Source organism: Lissotriton vulgaris, chromosome 10 (genome assembly GCF_964263255.1).
Source record: "Lissotriton vulgaris chromosome 10, aLisVul1.2, whole genome shotgun sequence".
NCBI classification, from domain to species: Eukaryota; Metazoa; Chordata; class Amphibia; order Caudata; family Salamandridae; genus Lissotriton; species Lissotriton vulgaris.
The window spans coordinates 759,234,435-759,259,461 of NC_141698.1; the positions used below are offsets into that span (position 1 = coordinate 759,234,435).

At 42.2% G+C, this 25,027-nt stretch overlaps 1 protein-coding gene and 1 non-coding gene across 13 annotated transcripts in view; both read right to left on the reverse strand.

Annotated features, from left to right (window-relative positions):
* Positions 1 to 25,027, reverse strand: part of KIAA1217 (KIAA1217 ortholog) — a 1,418,769-nt gene that overhangs the window by 249,603 nt on the left and 1,144,139 nt on the right. For all 12 annotated transcript variants that reach the window (XM_086941665.1, XM_086941664.1, XM_086941666.1 and 9 more), the window contains one exon: positions 21,012 to 21,853. In XM_086941665.1, coding sequence (XP_086797791.1) covers positions 21,012 to 21,853 — 842 coding nt within the window. The remainder of the gene's footprint in view (positions 1 to 21,011; positions 21,854 to 25,027) is intronic.
* Positions 17,129 to 17,235, reverse strand: LOC147688761 (U6 spliceosomal RNA). Its single transcript, XR_015300841.1, has one exon. It is a non-coding gene; the product is annotated as a U6 spliceosomal RNA (small nuclear RNA).

The window sequence follows — 25,027 nt, forward strand, 5'->3', positions numbered from 1 at the left end:
CGTGTGGCTCCCTCTGAGGATAGTAGGAAATAAAACAAGCATTGGCCCCGTGGCCGTGAAAGTGACACGGCTGCGCGGTCGTGAAAGTGAAACTGATCTCAAGACGGCAAAAGTGAAAGCAGGGTGTGCACACGTGCGACAGCAAACAAATGAGTGGTGTGCGCACAGGAGCAGCAAAAATGAAAGTAATTACGCTCCAGATGGCACCTCAGGCGCTGTAAGCTGGCAGCTGCGCGCGTGACCACAAGCGCAAGGCCAGCAGAAGCCTGGGGTAGCACTTTTAAAAGCACACTACTAAATGTCTCGCAGAGCAGCGCATGCGCTGGCTCAGCGAGACCCAAAAATATAAATCGGACATACATATTGTGTCATAAATATTGTTTACAGAAATGTCACTCCGTTGGGTGCAGATTTTCTATTATAACTCCAATAGGGCAATATTTTTGTAAACAATAGAACACAATATTTTTGTCGATTTAACCCACGATGTTTTGATACCATACAATAAAGAGAAAAGCAATAACAAGACTATTACAATTTTTAAAAAATAATTTACTTGCCCACAAATTCAATTAATTGGGATCAACTGTTGCGCGCGCACACACACAAATATAATATATATATATAACAATTAACTCCTTGCAATTTCGCCTTGCGTAGCCACAGCAGCACGCCACGCCAGCATAGAAGGAGACGGACCACCCAGGTGCAGCAAGATGGTAAGATTTATTCACAGAACAACAGTTACGCGTTTCGGGCCGACTTGCCCTTGATCACACTGTAATCGCACTGAAAACCAATTGCATTTTATATATGCTTTAGAAAGGTAAACACACCTCTAGTGATAGTGTCATAAGTCACATGATCATAGACATAGAAAAGATGAAAGGATTTATATATGTTTACACTTTCCATCCGTTAATGTAACATTATATATAACATTATATATAACAAGAATGAGGGGATAAATCCCAAATGGCTTCAAAATTCAATTAAATTGATTTATCAGAAGCAAAAAAATATTTCGGTATAAATACATACATGTTATATGTTACAAAACTTAATCATCAACGGGGTCATTTCATAATTACGTCCATAAAGTGACTAGTGCAACATCTAAAAAAGCAGCAATTGAGATAAAGTGCGTGAAAAGATGTGCGAAAGATTGTGCAAAGATGTGCAAAAAAGTAGTAAATACTGCATATTCAAGATGTTATTCAATATTCTCAACTATGTATTCCCAGAGCCCTGAGATAGTTGTATTAAAATTAGCTAAAACATCTTTAAAAAGCAGTAAAAACATGTGTAAGTGTATGTAAACCACGAATCTCAATAAGACATATGCATTGAATTATGTGTAAACATTATAAATAGCAGAAAGAAAAAGAATCATCATACATTTTATAGATAAATATACATATATTTAAAATGCATAAATAGTGTAAAATAGAAAAGCAGTAGAAATTTTCAATTTGAATGTAGATATCATATCTAAAAATGGAGAAAAAAAAAGAAAAATACACAAATTGATAGTTTGTAAAGATTTGAGAAACTAAGGTCAATATATATAAATAAATAGATTAATATCACCATATCAAAATATTTATAATCTTATTCCATCTATATACATCCTAAATTTCATCACATATATCAAACTTAATCAGAAAGTATCAGGGACAACCAATCTTGAATCTGAAGGATAAAACAAACGGGAATAAATGTGCAGCAGCTAAAGAGAACATCACACTCAATAATAGGGATCCTATCTATTGAGTGTGGGGCAGCTATACATTTTGAAGATGCAATGGAAGAGTGCAATAAGTTTTAAATGGACAGTAAACTTATATATAATGGTGCATCTCTTCCGTAGTATTTAGTCCATTGGGCCATTTACTGTCAAATTCCAAAATCATTTTAGTTTCCAACTGTCTGAGCATAAGATCTCGGTCACCTCCTCTTTTAGATATAGGAATGGCTCCCACCACAAAGTACTTAAGACATGACACATCCTTATTATGGACAGTCTTGAAATGGCGGGCAACCGGGTAGGCCGGATCACTATGAATGATGGCTCTCAAATGCTGCAATATCCTGACGTGCACCTGCAGCCGAGTACTACCAACATAGTTTAAGCCGCAGGTGCAGGTCAGGACATATACAGCATGATCTGTTTTACAATTAAAGTTTCCATTGATGGGCCTACCTTCAGGACAGAAAGGGGTCGAGTAGCGAGAGGTATTAGTTCCAAATTTACATGCTCGACAACAAGAGCACTTGTGAAAACCCCTGGCTGGCTGTAGCCAAATTTTCTTCTGCTTTAGCTCTGGTGCTGCCTTATGTAAGGATGATCCCATATTCTGAGCCCTTCTGAAAGTGATTATAGGGGACTGAGGAAGCGTGGGTCCTAAAACATTATCGCTTAAAACAATGGGCCAGTTCTTTTTCATAATCGCTTTGAGTTGTCTATCCTCTTTACTAAAGGTAGTTATCAGGCGTGGACAGTTAGAATTAGAATTATGTTTGACAGAGATGGCTAGAACATCACTGTCCTGTTCATTTGGTTTGAATAAGCTTTCTCTACTTCTGAGTTTGGATTTATCAATGGCCAATTTGAGCATGTTATCAGTATATCCTCGTGCTTTAAAACGGACAATCATATCATTTAAGCAAGACTCAAAATCAGTATTAGTACTGCATATCCTTTTAAGTCTTAAATTTCTCCATAGGGGATACTGGAAATGGTATGTCTAGGATGCATACTACTCGCGTGCAGGGTAGTATTGCCAGCGGTAGATTTTCTATGTAATGTAGTATGAATGGATAAATCAGATACATACATTTCTACATCCAAGAATTGTATTTTGGTAGAGTCAATGTGAGCTGTGAAATTTAAATTTAGAGAGTTATATATATATATATATATATATATATATATATATATATATATATATATATACAAATACACGCACACACACACACACATACATACATTCATTTTTTTCTCTCCACACCTCTTGAGGTGCAAGAATATGAGCAATCGAAATAGCGTGCTCATTTCAGCCACACGGGTCCTTCGTCAAGACAGCAAAGTGTAAACGATCAACGGGGCTGCTATTCATAGTCTGTCTGTGTGGCTTTGTAAACCAAATTTAGGGAGTGTGAATGCTCCCATCCAGCCCAAAAAAAGTAGGAGGCCAGTCTGCTCGAAGACCACGCGGAGGGGGTGTAGCGGGAAAGTTGCTTGTGGCTTGGAGGCAGAGGCAGGGCAAATGCCCTGTAGCCAACACCCGGTGTTCATGGCCTAAGGCAGTGCACAGCAGGGATTAAATGGCTGTGGGGGGTTGGGCACAAGGCGCAGCTACAGGACTGGGGGCCCGGCAGCTAACCCATACTACACATGGGCAGAGGGCCTGCACAGTAAGGGTTAGCTCTCCATGGTGGGTTGGGCATGGCCAAAGGTTAAGCACAGGAGGTGGACTGGCCACAGGGGTGGGCACTAGCCCCAGCACCCACCTGCCTGATGTGGTAAAAAAATAATCTGAAATCAACTGAAAATAAACAGGTGAACGTGAATTTATGGTTAACTTTGTATGTATGTTTTAAAAACCTCAGAAACGTGCTTTAAAACCCCACATTTAAAGTACAATTATGGTCAGGAATTAAAACCGAAAAACTACTCAAATTCACAAGTTAGGAGTAGCTCCATAAACCATAATTCACACAACAGAGGTGCAACACATTACTCGTTAAACAAATACAATTCGTATGACCTCACATTATTTTTAGCAATCAGTCACAACACATAAAAGCACAACATAATTTAACAACACAAACTCAAACTATTACATGATATTACAGTCATGGCCACCTCTTTCATTGTAGTAAAGGTAATGAGATATGTAATGGCAACTATAAGATTAGTTAGAACATTTGTACTTTTATCAGTCTTATAAATTGTAATGTTTTGAGCATTGCATCTAGTGTGGAAGTTAAATTTGCTTGGCTTTGTGCAAGTTATGCATTAGGAAGCTAACTATAGTTTGTGAATTTCAGTGTTTTTTCGGTTTTAATTTGTCACAGTACCTTCAGTTTAACTGTGGTTTCCTAATAGAATTTAAAAAAAATTAAAACTAATAGCTTCAAGGACGTTGTAAAACAGGTGCAAAAGTAAAAAAGAAGGCAGTAGGAAACCACCAGATTACTCCTTTGTTTTCAGAAACTTTCAGGAATTCTCAGAGAATTCATAGAGTACACCTGGGAATTTTAGACAGTCTCAAACTCCCAACAGTACCCCCACGTTTGCGTTTCTCAAAGTTTTTGGACGAAAATAGGTTTTTTACCACATTAATGCCCATTCCCACCCTGCAAGTGCTTTTCCTACGCCCCGGCCAGGAGTACATTTGCAAGAGATTCTGAAATGGAAAATGCCTGATAGATGTTAAGTGAAAACCCACCAACCTACAAGTACTCTACAACCTAGAAGGGCTCTCCACCAGGTTTTTCTGAATAATCTACCTAAGTATCTTCACACGTCTCTCACTGTTCAGTGCCGACAACAGTGCTCTTCAACAACTAAGTTTAACAGGTGTGAAGGATATTTAACACTTCATTGTACAGAATATGGATGGCAGCTCCTGTACATAAAGACACAAAGGTAGCTATCTTTGAAGGGTCTCTCCTTCAATGATCAAATGACATAGTATCTGCTGTGAAGTAGAGCTGAGAGATCCCCATGTAACCAGCACTTTATTCTCCCAACTCTGGAACTCATTTCCTTTATCGTCTTCGAGCAGGTTCTAAAATGGAGACATCCAACTGTCTCCTTATACCTTACTACATCCGAGAAGGAAGTCTATCCTATGATCATAGACAACTGACACAATTTCAAGTTTTATATAGTTTGAAATTATCCCTACATTTCCCCCCATATCTGTCAGCTCTCCCTGGAGACTTTCTTCTTTTACTCATCCTCTAAGGTGAACAAAGGTATCACTTTGGCTTCCGTACTCAGATCTCTTTAGATTCTAATTTATCTCTATTCATCGGCAGTCTGTTCCTTGTAATTTGCTTTCTCCGATTTATGGCCTGGTTAGGATGTCGGTCGGTAAGCCTCCGACCGTTTATCGGAGGCTTACCGACCGACATCCTTGGTTTGAAGTCCGATCGCTGTTTTTCAATGATGGTGGTCAGAGTCCAAACCGTCCAGTCAATCAGACTGGCTTCCGAAGGGCTCAAGGAGCCCATCGGTCAGTCGGAACCGTCACATAATCCCTTATGTAAGGCGTTTACGTAGACAGGATTATGATGTCGGAAAAGGGATTTGGGGGGCCCTAGCAGGGTCTCCTCCTTCTACGGCATCCGGTTGTGGGCCGGGGGTGGGTCCCCTACGGTGCCTCCCAGTAAAACGCTGCACCGTGTGGCAAGCACCGCAATGTGCCTGCCACACTGTGCAGGGATTTACAGTAACTCCCATTTCTCTATAGGAGCTTGTGCTACTGCTGGTTTCCGACCGCTGCAAAAGCTCCGATAGGGAAATGGGAGTTTGCAACCGCATCATGTGTGGTTCCATCATAATTGCGGCTTCGGACAGCTGACCTGAGGTCAGTCGGTCCCGAAGCCGCAGACAAGTCAATCGGAGGCACCTCCGACCGACATTATAATCAGACCCTAAGTCTTATTTATCTCTCCCATAAGGCATTTTTGTCTTCTTGCCATCTGCGATCTCCTTTTACCCATGCAATGGGTCTGCTCTCACTTTCACCCAGACTCCTCTTCCAAGATGACTTTAAAATGTATTTCCCTTCATCTGTGGTATGACACCTGTCTCATCCGGAGTGAATTGCCTCGGTCTCACCCTTATTCACTCTCACAATGTCCTTTTGATTTCGGTCTGCTTGTGCACTCTCTTTCCCACTCATTATTTTCTATTGAACCTGCTCTCAAGTATTTTATTTGTTTGTCTCCATCCAGTGTCTACTAATTGCTTTTTTCCCTCCTTTACATTTCTCTGTAAGTGGTTAAGTCTATTACTTTCTACAGTTACTACTTTCTATGTTTTTTTTCCTTTCCTAACTAAACTGGTACCTGGCACCAGAGCTTAATTTAAGCAGGTGGTTTTCAGTGCTTGGCACCAACACTTAACTGTCAACATCTGTGCTTGTGACAGTCTGCCACAAGGTGGCTTTGTTTGACTAATTTAGAGATTACCACAACGGTTCATTTTTAATTCAATGTACATTAAAAATGACTATTGCCTGCCGCCCAAATCATTCTTATAGGTTTGTGGGCCTGAAATAATCTGAATTGTAACACTTGTAGGAACGTGATGGTTAGTAGTTGTGTAAGTACTGTCATTGGCAGTGGCAATGAGTGGTGCAAACTGCAGTGGCCTTCCGACGAAAGACCTGGCATTTTTTTTTTTTTTTTTTTACAAATTAAGCTCTGCCTGGTACTCTGCTCTTTCACTATCCCTCTCTCATATCTTTATTTCATTTTTAGATTTGGCTTGGGGCCGCAACTGTCTGCCAGACGCACTGTCTGCCAGACGCATTGTTACAAATTCTTTGAAATATACATAGATGGGGCTTTGGCTCCAACCAGATAACTATAAATCTCTCTCCCCTCATGCTATTGAATGTTTCGTGTTTCATTCCGCCTTCTATGGAGTGCTTGCAGGACTATTTTACATCTCAAAAGTACATCAAATCACAATAGATTAAATTCTTTATCTTATATCTGCCCTGTATAGAGAAAGCAATCATTTTCGCATTGCTATTTTTCACTACAACAGACCGATAAAAAAACAGGGCCTACAGCATTGGGGAGATGCATAACATGTATAGGATGACCGGGAACAAGAGATTGTACGCTGAAATGTGTTGCTTGCTCATGTTTTTCTTATTAAGAATGCTATAGATAAATATTCTGTATGCTAAAGCAGATAGCAATTGTGTTGCCCAGTTAGTTAACTGAGCTGGGCTCCGGGAGATTTGCATTGAGAATGATTGGAATATGTATTGCTTGTTACAACTATGGTATGCGATGGACACATGCAGCGTAAACATACAAAGCGGAAGGTGCATGCTAACTATCTGCACTGTAGGACTGGCGACTGTATGTCAGGACGGCAACTGTTATAGTTACAAATGTTAACTACTTTGGTAAGTTTCTGTATTGGTACAGGTGCTAGCTGTACGGATGTACACTTGGAAAACTCAATAAAGTTTTTGTTTTTTAAACGGATAAAAAAAAACATTTTAGTCAGGTCTCAAAATGCAAGCTGGGTTTATTGACTTTGCCAGTGCTTGTTTAAAAAAAATTAGATCCTTGACTTCCTTTCTCCCTGGACTGGGCTGTTTTCTGACTTCAGTAAGTTCGTAGTACATGGGATATATTCAGGGAAGGCGCTCACATCACAGCAGGGGGAAAGAGTATGTGAGTTACGTACTTTGCAATTTCCATATAAAATGTGCCTTACCGGGGTTTGGAGACCTTAGCAGCTTGGGTGCATCTTAGTTTCACGGCAGATTCCACCTATTCGTAAGGTCGACTCAAGGAGAAGTCTGTTTAACATTAAGGGTAGGTACGCCAGAAATGGACATTACATAAGTAAGACACCTATAACCTGCATTTGCAGCCTTAGAACGCCTGTGTGGTGTCCTGTACCAGGACTACAAAAGGCACAAACACAAGGAACGTAAACAAGGGAAATGGTATGTCGCGTTGGACAGCTATTCATGGTCCTCATAACAAGGACCCAGAATTCCGACTTGCCTTATCTCATAAGCAAAATCCCCGCTGCACTTCAGAGCTTTGTAAAATTAGCCCCTTTAAGAGGCATAATGAGATAAACAAACCAATGAACCTAGTAGAACTCCAAAGCAGGGCACGAAAATCTGCATCTTTGCCGAAATACCGGTCTGACTTACTACGGATATCCTGATTTTCAATCATCAATGTATTTCTAAATGTAGGAGTAGCTCTTTCAAAAGCTAAAAAGGCCCTGCTAATCTTGCAAACTGTGTTACAAACATTTTTGACTCGCCCATGAGAACCTAAAACCAAACAACCACCTAAACCAAATATCAACCTCCCTTACCGGGAATTGCTCCACTTACCCTCTTCTTGATCGCTTCTAACCCGACGCATACACCGCGCCCCATGGAAATCTCGTCCCACTGAGTGCCTTCTAAGCCAGCTTCTTGGAAGTTTCCCACCCCTGTAATGCACTACTGAAGATTCCCACCAGTAACATGATTATTAGTCACACACCACCACTTCTGTAGGTGAAGTTCTCTGTGGCTGTGAAGGCATTCAACTTCTTACATTTGAGAAACAAATTAGTAGTTTCAGGCGCTCCCTCTGTTCTAGCCGATCTTACACCCACAAGCTATTCCGATACATCCTAATCAAGGAAAAGGCGCTAGGATAGCAATCGTTTTTAAATCATAGTGTCTACTCCGCCCCATGCCCATCACTCCAGGGTGCTATGATCAGGAGTGTCTGGGTGTCGCAGTGAATTTATAAAAGTAAAGAAAAAAGACAACAATGCTGCTATTATGCTCTGGTACCGGACTCCTGCCTATAATGTTCCATATTAAAGGTTTATTGGCCCTCGTGACATCCCTTGCTCCACCTCTTATAACTCCCATATGTCTCAGCCAGCTCTAAACGTGGGAAGTTCGTAAAGATCTAATTTAGACACTGTCAGACCTAGGGTTAATTTGAATCATTCATGGCCCTACAAGCAACAGAAGTTATATACTGGACAGATATATATATATATATTATATATGTATATATACCTTTTTTTTAAATATTGGAATATCCTATTGTGCCATTACTTCAGATCACCCTTTTCAGCACTTTTCCCTAACCTAGCAAAAATTACCTCCCAAAACAAGTGTTTCTTCTTTTCCTCTATTGAAATTAGCCCTCTCTAGGATCCGGGCAGTAGTGTTACAACCTCACCTTACCAACTTACTTAAAACTGTGATTGCTTTTAATATTTCTTGTTGCGAAGTCTACAAACCCTTCATTTGATCAATGAAATCCCTCAGGGATGAGAAGTTGGCCTGCTGCATGTCCAGGCCACAATCGCAACACATTCTGGGATGCTTTGCTAATTACAACGGGACTGGAGTCAAGATGTAAAATAGGAGAATAGAAACCCAGTTTTTAAAGATAAATGTTGAGTCCTCATAAAAGAGTACAAAAAAGATGCTCAGCCAGTAAAGGAAGTTTATTAGAACAAGGAAATCAAACACGCTTCCAACCACCAGTCTTCTCTTTTCAGGCTTCCCAGATCTGCTTTGACTAATCTTAGCAATTTTTTCTAAGGTAGGCCATTGCAAGATTTTTGTGACCGCCTGAACCATTCCTTTTCTGATATCTTACAAAGAATAAGACAATTACGGCCTGTGATTGATAAATTGCCAGAGGTATCCTTGAGGACTGCCCAGCTACCTAATACTGAGACTTTGAACATAATCCAGTTAAACTGGAGGAAATGTCATCAAGTCTAACTATCTTATAATCTACAGACTCGACAGGAAACCCCTGCACCTCTGTGGTTTCTCAAGCAGTATCCCAATCTCTTTCTACCAATAAGTTATCACCATATTAAATTATCCACGGCATTTGATATGGTGGATCCAGGTGTAAAGGACTCAAGTAAAGTTGAGACTTTAGCACACAGTTCTGCCATCGATGGTGTCCTGCAGGTGTGTGCTTTTCCCATGCCTTATTCAATACCCATGTTTAGCTCCAATTCAACCTATAATCAGAAACTCTTAAGCCAGTCCTATGTTGATGAAACTCACATTGCCACTTTATTTCTCAAGAAGTGAACCTCAATCATGTGTAGATTTGTTCCACAATAAGGGTAGACCTATCCTACTGACTCTAGACATCACCAACATTTATAGCTTAAAACGAGTCTCTGCAAAAAGGTTAAACACTTGAGGTGCTTAATTGACGCAGAGGCATCCCCTGTAACACAAGGTACACACAGTTGTTAAGGACTGCTTTTATAGCATCAATAGACTTAAAACCCTCCAGCATCTTCTGCCCTTGATGAAAGGAAAATTGGTGCCAGGAATATTTCAATGCCATTTAATCAGGACTCCCTGATCCGTGTGGAGACACTTCAAAAAGCCCAAAATGCAAACGTTTGCACCAAATACAGACTGAAAAGAGACAATTTCTCCATTTATCCATGGTTCATAAAATCCTACATTGGATCTCAGTTCAGGACTGCATTACATTTTAGAGATTCTATGCATTGTGCCTAAATATTGATACTAACTGCCTCCTTCATACTGGACTTCTAAGACTATTCCTCTGGAGTCTGACCCGGATCTATTCAGCAGCATTCACGTCAAACCGAAAATTGTAAAATATAATGTTTGCACTTGGTGGGGCGGTAGAGGGTAATGGAACCTTTTCTGTCCAGGCTCCTTTATGGTAGAACTCTCTATTGCTAGATATCAAACTCTCAACAATGCATCAAAGCTTTAGAGAAAATCTGAATTTACATTTTTTGGGCAGGCAGTTTTTTATTTCAGTAATTTTTTATTATTGAAAATAAGACATATATACAAGGTACAGAGTAAAACACATTTAAACCATAGGAAGGTGTGTGCTATATATGTGCTGCCACCTAAACACACACACAAGTATAGTTTTTATTTTTCTGTCTCTATTTTTCTTTTTCACCAATGGAAAAACATGTTTTTTTGTATGAACAATGCAGATTACAAGAAAAAAACAACTGACAAAAACAATAGTTCTGAGTTTAATGTACTAGCACACGCAGAATTTTAACAAGACATAAAAGGGAGTCAGCACGAGTAAACACAGATCTATAGTTGTGAAGTTACTCCTCTTGGAGTTCAGGGCAAACACCAGCGTGAATGCGAAGGATACACGAAAACATCCAATAGCATTAGGTGGGAGATTTATACTTCACTAGGTTGAGCCAAGACCTCATTGAAAAAGTCTTTAGTCTACAGATGAGACTGGTCAAAGAAAGCTAATGGTTGGAACAGGCGGACCAAATGCCCACTCTTCGTATATTGTTAACAATAGGTCTCCAGTGGCTGAAAGAGGCGGGTTGAAGAAAGACAATGGTTGAAAGGGATGGGGTTGTCCAAAACCTACTCTATGTATATTGTCAGCAATAGTTCTGTTTGACAGCTGTACTGTTAAAACCCAGACATAAAAACAAGTGAGCAAGATAGCTCACTGAGTTAAATGCTTGCTGCTAACATCGGAGTTAAATATGCAGGTCAAAGGTTGCAATGTAAGCAAGTCCAGCTCAGCCTTCTTCCTTTCAGAGGTTGATAAATCGAGTACCATAAAATGGAGTAATAATAAACCTGCCCTTTAGGGTGCATGAAAATGGTACAAGCTGGAATGAAATGCTACATAAAAGTAAGTTATTATTTTCAGCGAAAGGATAGAGTAGATAGAGGTAGCAATGTGACCTTAGGGTGTCTTTCAGGCAGCGCCACCATCATTAAAAAAAAAAACAGCAATATAAAAACATTTTTTTGAATACAGCATCTAGGACCAAGATAGTTTAGGAGCTGGGAATACAATCCAATTGGCTTCCTTGGAAATAATAGACTTCAAGGGAGTCCCTAAGTATATAGGTCAAAATCTCCAAACAGGTTGCTTAATCCTTTGTCAATTTCAATGCAGGATGGAGTGGACCTAAAGTTAGATATTAAGGAGCAGCCAGTCTCCCGGAATTTCCACTGCCCCCTCCCTTCTTTATAGTATTCTAATCTAGATGGGTCAGACTACTACAACTATTAGCAAGGACTTTTGGTCCCAGAATTTCCCCTTCAATTAAAGGAAGCAGGAGGCCGGTAGGGGATTTCTAATTTTCCTCTATGAAAGGCAATTACGACCTAATGACTGGGCCACTGGCACCAGAGAGACAATAGAATCACACTTGGTCTGACCTGGGAGGAGCAGGTTATTTTGAATCCAAGAATACTGTTGTTGAGATGATGACGATGGTGTTGAGCTCTCGAAAAGAATCGTCCCTGTGTGGCCTGAGTGACTTACTGGAAACTGCAAGGCGCTGATGCAACTTTTCCCAGAATTTCATTCTTCTGTATCTCTCTTCCCTTTCTGGAACTCACCAGAAACCCCCTCCTGGCCGATTTTTTTTATCATCCATGTGTAATGGAAGGAAATCTCTCTCGGGCATTATTCTATTGCAATTTGAATGTCTACTTCCTTTTCAATTAATAAACAAAAATTGGACTTTTTTGGATATGAACTCTTACTGGTACTACTCACCCTGAAAGATGAATGTACTCCAAGCCCCGATCCCGTAAATTGCTCTGCTGATGGACTGCCCACCTTGCGCGGGAAAAATTTCCACCAGTGTACTGCACTGTTGCAATGACCTTTGCACTTATTCACTGGAAACTAGCATTTATACCAACTGTCCAATAAAGAATATCACATTTTACCAGTTAGTACAAATGCGAGTTTATCCTGTCCATAGCCAGTGATTGGAGACATTCTACCCTCTGATTGGTGCAAAATATTCACGCTTTAAAACAAAATGGGTGGGCACAATCACAAAATTGCCTAACTGGTGCAGTTTGTTATCCAACCCCAGACCCTTTTCTATGGCTAGTGGATGTGGAATAAAAAGTGGAAGGTGACTTTGCCAAGTTACTAGACTGGAAATACAAGCAACAGAAAACCCTCTTTCTGGATGGGTCTAAACCGCAGAGCTGCTTTCAGTACTGGACAGACCAATGACAAGCAGCCCTGAATGAGGGCCACAAATGCTTCTTCTAGGTGCTACATAGTTTGCAGACAGGTAGAAATAAGGTTGTGGGGTACCTTACTATAGCTACGTTTCAAAACTGCCTCTAAAACTATTGCAGAAATGTCCAATGAAGGTCCAAGACTGAATGATCCACGTTAGATTTTCAGAATAAAATTAATTTAAAAGTGGTTAATTTACAGTTTATAGTTACTGCTCATGCTAAAAGTCTGGCATGGTTCTGCTCACCTATATTTATCTTAGATGCCGTTGAAAACGGACGTTTCAGTTAGTCTATTTGGAAAATTGCGCTATAACACAATAATATAATCCCACTTATAAAAACAAGTACTGGCAAAGCCAACAAATCTCCCTTTTCAATGGCATCATCTGAACTGACGGCTTTGCCAGTGCTTTCTGCCAAAGGTGTTCCTCATCAGCTAAAAGAAGAACCAATGCTTGTTTGCTGATGTGGAACAACATTGCAAAAACAAGCTGCCACAGCGTGATAACGCATAGGTGCACATGCATTGCCATGCGTATGAATCATGATGCAGTTGCCTTTATCTCTTTTTTTTTAAACTTAATTTACCGTTACAATATGGCGGCTGCCAATCTCGGAGTGGACATTTTTTAAAAATGTGTGCCAAAACACATTAAAGAATAAAGGAGCAACCTGGTAGCAAACTGGAGATGCCCGGCCCTCTAAAAAAAGAAAAAAAGGAATCAGCTTAGGGCACCGCCCTGCTAATATCCCCAATGGACGCACCGCCTCAGTAGAAGCGATATACTGGGTAGACCAACCCAGAACCAAAAAAGAGGGAACCAGAAGCAGAATCTTATAAGCCTTAAAAACAAACATACTGACCCAGCTGCGCAAAGTAACAGCTGTTGGCTACACACCCCACCTGGCTGCACCAAACATCACACACAATAGCTCCACCTTGCGAAAGGGTGAAACCGTCTGTAAATAGGCCAAAGCAGCCTACTTGACATCAAGGCAGTGCAACCTCTCCCCCTCCACTGATCCTGCGGAAGAGTAAAATTCCATCAAAATCACTTATCGCTGTAAATTCAAGGAAGACGAAACTGTAAGGGAAACCCCGGCACAGTCACCAACACCACTCTGTCAGAAAACACCCAGTGAAATGGAAACAGAGGACAAAGCTCCCAACTCCCCTAACTGGCTGACGGAACTGCCACCAGAAGGAGCGTCATAAGGGTAATGAACTGTAAATCAATAGCCTCTAATGGTTCAAAAGGAGCAAACATCAAGGACTCCAATGCTACCGCCAAGTCCCAAGAAGGGACAGACCTCCCCGACAAAGGGCAAACCCATCAAAAGCTGTGGCACCAAACCATCCACATCCAACAAAGCCTTCCATGGACCCCCAAATGCTGAGGTTGCTGCCCACTGTATTCCCAACAGGGCCACAGTCAAACCCTATCAAGAACCATCCTGCAAGAACACCATCATCAACAGCAAACTCACATCAGTAGGATCAAGACCCCTGACCTTAAACCATGTGGAAAAAGACTTCCAATGTGGATTATCTGAGCAATGAATAGACCACTGTCTGGACACATGTAACGTAGCCAACTAAGTGTCCGAAACTCCATGGCCTTACACACCCCTCCTCTCTACCTTCAGGCCATCAAACGGAGCCTCTGCAGACTCCCCACCAACGAATTGGGAACTCCTGAGGGGACAGGACCACTGGGATAAGCCACTTCTGGGCCCTCAGCCTTTTCAATAACAGGGTCAACCACCTGGCCTGCGGTCACAGGGGAGCCACTAGAATAATCTTGGCTCTGACCTTCCACACTCACCAACAAGGGTTCGGCGAGCAGAAATGGAGAAAAGGCAAAGAGACGACCCACTGGCCATTGACAGGACAGGGCGTGGAATGCCCAAGCCCGGACTGACCGGCCTTGGCATAGAACCACTGAACACGGACATCATTCTGGGAGGCAAAAAGATCCATCACGGCATCCCCCCAGAGATAAGACAATTGAAGAAACACTCAGATTCATAGAAAAGTCCCCCAACAAGGGAAAATCCCTGCTTAGCAAAAGTGCATTGACTGTCCCTGAATGTGAATGGCTACCAGAGAAACCAGAGACACCAGAGCAAATGCAAATAACTACTGAGCCAAAATGCCTAGATGAGTGGACCGAACCCCTCCCCCCCCTCCCCATTCACAAAAGCATATGCAGTGACAGTCAGTTTCCACCATCAGGCCTTCCCCACAACTGGGAACTGAACACAATGAACAACCCGGCTCGGAGCCTCGAGTTCCCACTAATTTGAGGTATGACCTGCCTTAGAACAAGTCCAACATTGCGCCTTTAAATTGATACCCCACACGCCAGACAGCGAAAACTGTCATCTAGGGAAAGAAATCATGGATTGGGTGGATCTAACTGAAGCCCCTGCACCAGGCATGCAGTGTCTAACCCCCATGCCAGATTCCACCTGATCTGCGGATTCAGAGGAATTGAAAATTTCAAACTTTGGGACACTGGTTCCCAAAGGCCCACAATCCAAGTGACCAACTTGTGAAGCTGAAAGTGAGTCCACAGAATAATGAAGATCACAGACACCAGGTCTCCCTGAACCCTGGGCCAAGCAGCCACGATTATACAGGTGTGTGCCAACAGACTCCGGATGTAACCCTGCAGCTTGATCACTCGCCCATTCGGCAAAAACACTCAACCCTGCAGAGACTGGAAGTGTGCCCAAAGAAAATTCAGTCATGGGACAGATTTAAGAAGGGCCTTTCCCATGTGGCGAGGAACTCAGTACTGCCAGCACGCTTACTATAAAGGCCAACAACAGGAAGCTTGCACCGTCCAATCGTCCAAAGACTGGTGCACCAAGATGCCCTCTGAATGCAGTAAACGCCATGAATGGAGCCAGTACTTAGGAGAACACTCTCAGGGAGGAATTGAAAACGAAGGGAAAAATGCAAAACTGCAATGGGCATACCCTATGGCAAACCACAGAAACTTCTCATGTAAGTGTTGATGGGAACATGAAGATAAGCATCCTTCCAGGCAATCAAAGCCAACCAATTCCCCTGGCCTAATCGATGGAACGATTGACTGCAGCGTCACCATCTAAAAGTGAATCACCTGGAACCAAGGATTGACCCACATAGAACCAGCACTGGCCTATAAGCAGCAACACCTTCTGGACCAGAAACAGAATGGAATACTTGCCCATGCCCCACTTTCTTGCAGGAACTGGAATGAATGCACCTTCTGAAGCAGCATTTCTACCCCGTGGAGGAGCACTAAAGGTTTCAGACTCCAGGCTGGAAGCTTAGTCACTCTTAGCTTCGTACATGAAGGAGGGTACAAGAACTCCACCACATAGTCATCTACGACCATGCATAGAATCCAATGAACTATGACATCCTTACGCCAAACCTCCATGAAATGACGCAGGCTCCCTCCAACCGGGATTCCCCCGTAACTGTCAAGAATGCTTTGGAACAGGACCTACAAGTGGCCAGAGAGCCCCAATGAACTCTGAGGAGAAGAACAGGAAATCTATCCCAGACATTTCATAATCAGACCGACCTTTATATGGCAGAGAATGCACATTGTCCTTAAAGGCATAAGAAATCATTAAATCCAGGCGATTCCCCAGTAAATTCTGCATAGAGGGTAGCCTGCGGAGTCAGATTCTCTCCCACATTATGGGAAAGAACCTCCTCCCCTTCCAACATATATAGTTTCTGTAATAATCGTGGAAATGCGACCTAATCCACCTCCTTCGACTCTGCCATCCCAGAGCGTACCATAGAAAGGTATTGCCATGCACATGGATTTGAGTATAGTGGAAATAAAGCCTCCACATGAAATGGAAAAAAAAACAGAAACGGGTGTACTCCAGATAGAGTGTCCCCCTTTCCTTACACCGCAGATATTTGCCAGAAGAAGAAGCCGGCCAACCCGAAACTGAAGATAAGCTTCATGAGCCCAAGAAGATCTGTCTGCCTACCCCTTTTTGGAACCAGCCAAAGCGATGGATGCCACAGCTTCAATCATGTCCTGGACCTCCAACTGCGACAGCAAGAGAGGCAAAGGAACAGTAGTAGCCCTGCTAGCAGAAGGAACATTGATGGGAATCTGATCCTCATCATCATCGGAGGAAAAATAAATAACACACTAGCATTTCACTGCACGTTTTCCAGACATCATTCTGACACGCAAAGGAGAACGGAATCACCTCATTCCTCTCCAGACAGTAAGCATAAACACTTACAGAACACCAAGTTACCAACCTAGTACTGTAAACACACCAATAAAAGTATGTAAACAGTGTGCCGGAATATGAAATGCTTCACAAAAATGTGTGTCCTCCTTGTGCAGGGGCCATGCCAATCATCACGTAACACATTAAACATACATTAAAAATGTCCCAAACTGGACCCTACCGACCCATTTAGCAGAGAAGCCTTACTTCCCCAGCTGTCTGCCAAGCCTATACTCCCATCTAGCGAGGATTCCACACCTTGCATACCAAGAAGCAGTGCCCCAGCCGCGGTAGGTCCACTCGACTCGGTCTAGGCATCCCACACTGCCTCGAAACTAGGCCTGGGCAGTGAACTTCGCCTTGTTCGCTGAGTTCCGAAAAACTACGCTCTGCAGAGCGGGGATTTTTCATCGCTCGCCAACGTTAACTCAACATTTACTCAAGCGGCAGAACGAAGCAGCGCCCTCTTGCACTGTGCGTGGTGCCGTTCGTGCTTTTTTTCTAGCTCAGGACAAACACCCGGAGCTAAAAATCAGGTAAAAGTCGCAGCCTAATGCACTCCATTGGTTGCAGAACTCCGCGTAGCACGGTGGAGTTTTTTGGTCACTTTCTGCACAGGTCTACTCGAGACTCTGTAGCCCCGCAGCAGAGAACAGACTGGCAGCATGTTTTTTTACGACTCTCAAGTGGAGCCTGCATCAATCCGTCGAGATCAAGAGTGAGTCCGACGTGCATGCATTGCAAACCTTCCTTCAACTCAGTAAATCCAATGAAATTCCAACTCCAATCCGGGACGGTCAGCGAGGCCCCTCCATTGCCAACCAGGATTGGTAAAGAGACACGGAAAAACAGGTGTGGTGGAGGTTGAGTAGGGGGAGAGAGACTTTTATTCGTGTTAGATCTCGTGGGAATGGTGTCTGGGGAGGCCTCACATGTAAAGACTGCAAGCGAGGGAATGGACGAGGAGGAAATAACTTTGGTCGTTGATTGTAATGTCATTACATTTTGCCTATCTGTAATGTTTTTGTGTGTTGCAGAGACGCTGGCAGACTGGGAAACTGAGCCCACGTCCCAATGACTATCACGTAACAGTTATGGTTGATATCCATTCTGCAAAGTTTCAACAAATGTAATGCTCAGGCAATCCATTATTCTGATTTCCGCAAAATCGTAGGCATTGTAGTAAGCATTTCTAAAACATATGTTTAATTAAATAGTTATTGAAATTTAAAAGACATCTGACATCCGTACATGTGTCCTTAGTGTGCTCGCCTGATAAACACGCATTTTACACAGTGAATTTCTCTCTGCTAATAAGGAATGGTCCAAGAAGTTAGGAGTGAAAGGATAACCTAAGCAGTAAAAAGCAAACATAATCATATTCCTCAAAAGAGTTCTTTGAAGTGGTCGAAAATGGAAAGTGCAATGTTTCGCCTACATGCAACTTCAAACTATAATTACTTATTTAAATTAGCTGGCGATTCAACAAAATAAAAGATGTACTTTTTATTTAAAACTTACTTCGCATGAGGCAAGATCAATTCACTTACACTCGTGAGGTGTACGGACATCAGCAGCCCAAAATTATCTTATGTTTACAACTCTGATTAAGTGAGGGGTGTTGTGCAGAATGATGTGCTTTTTTAACACAATTTCTATAATATTAACAGATGTTCGAATAATTTCATATTTGAATTATTTATTTTAAATTGCAAAAGTCTCTTCATAAAGGCTGCAGGCTTTGTCTGTTGCTCTGCCCCCAGAAAAAAAGTCAATAAACAGGGCTCCCACCCCATAATTCTGCACTCCTCTCAAGAATGCTACTCGCCTGTGGAGACCCACTGGCCACTGACGGCCGATACTTGGGAGGGCTCAGGCATGGATCTTTGGAGACCGGGGCAGAGGCAGTGCTCGATTTATGCAGGTGGCGAGCACTGGCACTCATTGTCATGGACCCGGACTTGTCTGACTTGTTTTTCTTCATCAGACTTTGAAAAAAAAACAGGAAAGCAAGGACAAGATAACTAACGGGGGAGGGAGGTAGCAAGATAAAGGAGGGCGAGAAGGGGTTGGGGCAAAGAACGAGAATGAAAGGGGGAAACAACGGGTGGGATGAGCCAAGCAAGAACGTGAAAGGGTGGGCTAGCTGGTATGAGGCAAACAACAACAGGGCGTGGAGGGAGGAGCAAAAAATAGGCCAGCAAGGATGGGATAGTGACCAACAGGGAGAGGGGGCAGGAAGACAACGGAGAGTGGGAAGGAGTAGGAGAAACGATGATTAGAGGAGAGAAGGACTGCAAGCACATTCATTCATTCGCATGGAGTGCTTCGAAGAAGGTAAAGAAAAAAAAGTACCTCCCCAAATGGCTGGCCAGTGAAACACTGGAAGAAGCACTTGGTCCTGGCTTCACGGCATGAGGATGGAGACGAGGAGGTGCTGACCACCAAGGAAACAAGAGTGACATGGGAACCACATGGGAGTCAGTTAAGGCCAAGTATAGTGACGTGGGACCCATCCAGCCAGTGGTAAGTAATTTGACATGGGAACCATATGGGAGCCAGCCAATGGTAAAAAAGGGGCTGGATCGAAGCTCCTTTTAAGATTTTTTTTAATACAGGAGATTTCCCAAAAGAGCTGTGCAAGAGAAACCTAAAAAGATGGATACCTGCACTTATTTTCGTACAAGGCAAATTAACGTTTCGTCACCCATTCTCTAGACATAGGGCTAGATTTTTAAGCTTCAATGGGCAACCTGACACTCCATGTTTGGGCCACACTAGCTGGCTATGTAAGATTACCTTACTGAAAACTGGCACTGCTGACTGAGTACGATGAGATATTAACTTTTAGACGATCACACAGTGTCAAATAAGGGATGAAAATAGATTAATCTGTGCACTCCACACTGCTCACTCGGAGTATCTGTATGCACTCGGAACAAAATCACAATGCTTATTTTATATTCATTGTAACGTGCTCCGCTACTTTCAACCTAGAATTCTACTATTTTAAATTTGCTATATAATGTTTGTCAGTTTTTTCAGATACCCTTTCACAGAATTAATTTTGTTCACAAACGTTTTCTTTTCCCCCACCACCTTCGATAATTTGTTTTCATCATTACTGCATGTTTCAAGCCCATTCTTTACCGGTCGAAGACAGTACTGGTGTCTCGACTTCTAGTGTTTAACATTTTAGAGACATCTTTTATATCTTTTTTTCGAGAACATCAGTTGCCCTCCTTACTTATGCACTAAAGTCCAAAATAAAGGAGAAAACGCCCACACTAAACTCAAAATCTTAGCCACTTGACAACATCTCCTGGTCTTACACATCCCACGTGACAACGAGTGACCACTCATATTGTGTAGTATCCATATTGGAGATAGACTTCTTTTCATACAACATACCTTTCTGTTCTGAATTCTGAGCCGGGTAATGCATCCACAGAGTTTATAGAAAGGACCAGGACTTGCTGGATACCAAAAGAATTTGCTATGGGATGCGGATCCTACACTGTCGTGCAAACATGAACTGCATTCACTTATATACAACCTCCATGACATAATCCTTTCTCTTTCCGATGCTAGGACTAGGGAGTAGGAGCAGGCCTAGGAACCGCTACATTTATACCACGGTGTTTCAACACGATACAAACCACATGGCAAAGAAATACATTTTTCTGGAAAAGAAAACATTCAGGCAGTAGTTACACGAACCAGCTATGGTACAAGTAGCTGGAATTAAATTGAGCAGTAAATAAACAATTCTATGATTTGGCGAGATCAAACAAAGACCAAGGGTCTAATAGGTATGTGGGTTACACCTGAGGATGAGTGTACATGTGGGGGCTTGGATATGTCTGGTTAGAGGGGGATTCAGGATATTCCCTCTAAAGAATCCATACACCACAATAGTCTGACAAAGAAAGCTTCAAATGTTGTCAGTCTTACCTTGTGTAGGTTTCCTTGGGTGGTGCAGCAGGTCCGTAGCCTATTAAGGTCTGTTGCTTTTCAGTGGGAGATGGTACCACATCAACCATGGTCTGTAATCCACTGGCATTTCGTGCTTTTGTCATTGTTGTTTCAATGAACACAGGTGATCCTGAGTCTTTCTTAAATGACTGGCGGATAGGAGAGTTCCTGTCGGTCTGCATGGAGTGAGGTGGCATGTGAGGATTATGAGTATGAATGTCTGCCATTCTCATATCAGCCACCCTATGTGGTGAAGATGGAGGTGTTTTGGAACCTAAACTTGGTAGGTGACTGTCCGTGTATTTTCTTGATTTCTGTCTATACATTGATTGTTCCATCATTTCTGATTGTACTGTAGAACTCGAGTAAGTGCTTGACGACCTCATTGCACCCCGATGATAAGTAAATACATGATCAGGGAGGTCAAGTGGATGTCCAGTATGAGAGGAGGCCACACTCATTCGTCCCTCGTGAAACATGTAAGGGTCCGCATACATGCCCTCATTTCGTAACAGCTGAACATTCTTGTTGCTCAGATCCTCATCTGGTTTAACGTCCCGTCTTTCCAAAATGGCACTAGGGCTTGGAGATATGGATCTGGACACAGGCATGTTGCCTAGTCTTTCTTTCGGAATAGCTGTGTTACCTTGTCCACTTAGTGGCCGAGCACCACCATAAGGAATCCTGGATGGTGAAGGGGGCATCGAATGAGAAATCTGTGCAGGAGGAGGTGAATTTGGGGCTACATGTTGATGGGTAGCAGATCCTGGACGATGGAGCGGTGGGCCTTCTCTGCCTGTATATGTGATTTCTCTCTGCATCTGAAAAAATGAAAGGAATACATTAAGAGCTATCTTTATCACAAGACTAAATATTTTCTTAGATACTATCATTTATTCAGATTCACTTTAAACATGATTTATTGAAAAGGTTATTAGGGATTCTCAGGTGTCCATTATCTATTAAGGCAAACTAACTATTGCAGTTCCGAAAGATTTTCAAAGGTGAGGGTTATTTGATATAGAGAAGAAGTCATGTTTCATACTTACTTTTAAACAGTTAGGCAAGGAGATGTTCATTTTTAGGACAGAGTGAAATATCACAATAGAAAAGATCTACAGTGTAAGAAAAGATCAACTGTTTAATGTTGCAGTTCAGAACTATTTAAATATACAGTCTCAGACCCGCAATGCAAATAAAAATGACACTCGTCATGTCACTGATTAAGGCCACCACAGACTCAATGTCGTTAAAGTCACAATGTTCCAGTCCTAATGTTCCTTCTATAAATCAAGAATTTTAGGCCAATCAATTCAAATAATTTGAACCAGGACCAAAAATCCTCAAATATACTGTGGTGGGAAAAGAAAACCAAGGACCTAACATGGAGTTACTTATTGGGTAAAGTCTTAGGTAAGCTTTACATGAGATTCTCAAATAACCAATTTTTTTGCACACTTATTGAACGTGAAAACAAGTTCTCTTTGCTTACATGAACAAATTACATGTTTTAGCCAAAATCCTTTCAGCAGATGTTGTCAACAAACACAAAGTACATTTTATAAATGGATCGGTTGCAACCAAGAATTGTTGCTGAAAAGTCTCCTCAAACAGAGTCTTAAATAAGCTTTAAACTTGTACAGACCACTTTATTTTTATTTGAATCTGTATAGTCATCATTGCCTTTATGATCACCTGTATTAAAAATGTGTAGCCAAATGTGGCAAGTAACATTATTTTTTCAGGACGACTCTTCTGATTTGATGTGGTCAGTCTGATTAAATGGCATCAGCCAATGTTTTTAATGTACATTTTGTCAAACACTGTCGCCCATATGTTCTGGAAGAGAGTAGTAAGGAAACCCTCAACACCGGTGCCAGTTACTTAACTAAGAATGTCTATAGTAACAAAATATGAAAAAACAGAGTTGTCCCTGAATTAAGACAGGCAAAGTTTACTTTAGTGACATTTCACTAATATTTAGAAGAATATACATGGGTTCTTTCCATGGGTTATCTGATCAGCAGTGAGACCTGGTATAACGGGGCAGAAGGTGGCCAAGGAGTGCCAAATAGGAATTCCGGAACTGGAATCTCAAAAGAAGCATTGGCATAGCCAATAGGTCTTGCTTTTGGGACCTTATAAGTATTTAGTTATGCAGCACAATATCCTTGGTGCAACATCCACTGTTGCATGGCTAACACTTATAAGGTCCCAAAGGCGAGATCTATTGGCTATGCCAATGTTTGTTTTATACATGGTACAGTGCAACCAGCAAAAAGCCATTCAGTAGGAGCCACACAGAACAAAGGCTCCCGAAGCAATCATCCAATGCATGTGGTTCTAGAGACCTCTGCAGATATCTAAAGAACAAAATCTTATTTTGCTTCCACAAAAACATCAGCAATTCAAACCTGAAAGTAATACTATATTACACCTTTGTAAAAGAATAGTTTTACGTGCGAGATCATCCCGCTGACAGTTGCGTGCTGCAGATAATGAGCACAAGAACCTGTTAGATAAAACAAGTCAAGCTATTGTACTTGTCACTGCACGAGCCCTGAGCTCACAATCCCGGCATAAATCAGCAGAAGGAGGAAAACGCAGCACAGTACAGAAGAAGGATAAATAATACAGTATCGGACTCTGCATAATCAATCAACAGCAATATCAGTTGATCAACAACCTCCCTAAGAATAGGGAAACACATTGCGAGAGGCACGCGGGCAAGGCAAAACAATTTATAAATAGAAGGATTGATGCCAGTTCACTGCAAACGACAGACGATAATTTAGAGCGACTTCGGAATATTTGCGTTCATGAGCTTGAAGGGTTGCCATCATTAGAAAATACAAAATGCTAAAAACACGAAAGCTGGTCAAATCACTGGCAATTAGATTGCGTCAGAAACAATGTGAGCCAAAAACATAGTGTTACCCCTTCCCCCTTAGAGCCTGCCAAGCTCCTTGAGTCCGAGTTATAACACAAAATCCTGATTTAAAAGCGTCCTGCAGAAAGAATACAACTCTTTGCTGTTTGCAGCCTCCGTGAAGTAAATCAAGAATGCACTTCACGCTGCTGCATTTCCATAGTGTTCTTTAATGTCGGCGTCATAGCTGTGGTATCTGTGTGGAACTCCTGGCATTTGTGGACTGAACTAACTGAGTAGCATACTGGTTTCACGCCATCCTGCTTGTTCTTGGAAGCGTGCAATAGTGTGTGTTTGCCGTTCTGGCCAGTTTCTGTGGCTGCACTGCCCTATTAGTGAGGAGACCCTGGAAATGTGGCAGCGGCCTGCGGATGCTGGTGCCCCCAGTGCGGGGGGCCATAGGGAGGCGGCCCTGCAGCGGAGGCCTGCGAGGCACTGTGCCTCGCCGACCATCTATTTATGATTACTAGAGGCTAGTGGACATTCTTCCTGGCCTGTTTGCCACAATACTGTCATTAAAGGGAGGCTCGTTCGCTGGGCAGGAATGCGCATATGGTTCCAATCACCCCGCCAGGTAGCGTAACCTGATCCGGGCCTGCAGTTCCTGACATTGGGCTACTGCTGGCAGGAGTTGCCTGCACTCGAAACAAATGTCGGGGGGCTTTGCTCTGGGGTAGAACTCTTTGCAGATACAGTATCTTGCTATTTAGTAAGCTACCCTGACCTATCGGGCAAGGTTAACCTTCCAGCGTCTGGCTCTTTCCATCCCAGCCTCATTGCGTCCCAAGATTTAAAATTTGTGTTTCCAATATGCACGTTCATTATTTTCGATACTAGTTAGGTGTTTTCTAAACTCTGTGTTGATGAGCAGCAGTAAAGTATAAATCAGTGCTTTAAATAGGGAGAAAATGAGTGCAGGTACTCACCAGAATGAGCCTCAAACGGAAGTTTCACGGGGGGTTTGAGGCGGAACTATTGGCAGGCAAAAGCTGCAGGCATTTTTATTATTTTATTTAATACCAACGAGATCCAAGGTCGGTGAGGGGGTTACTTTTAACATGGGTTA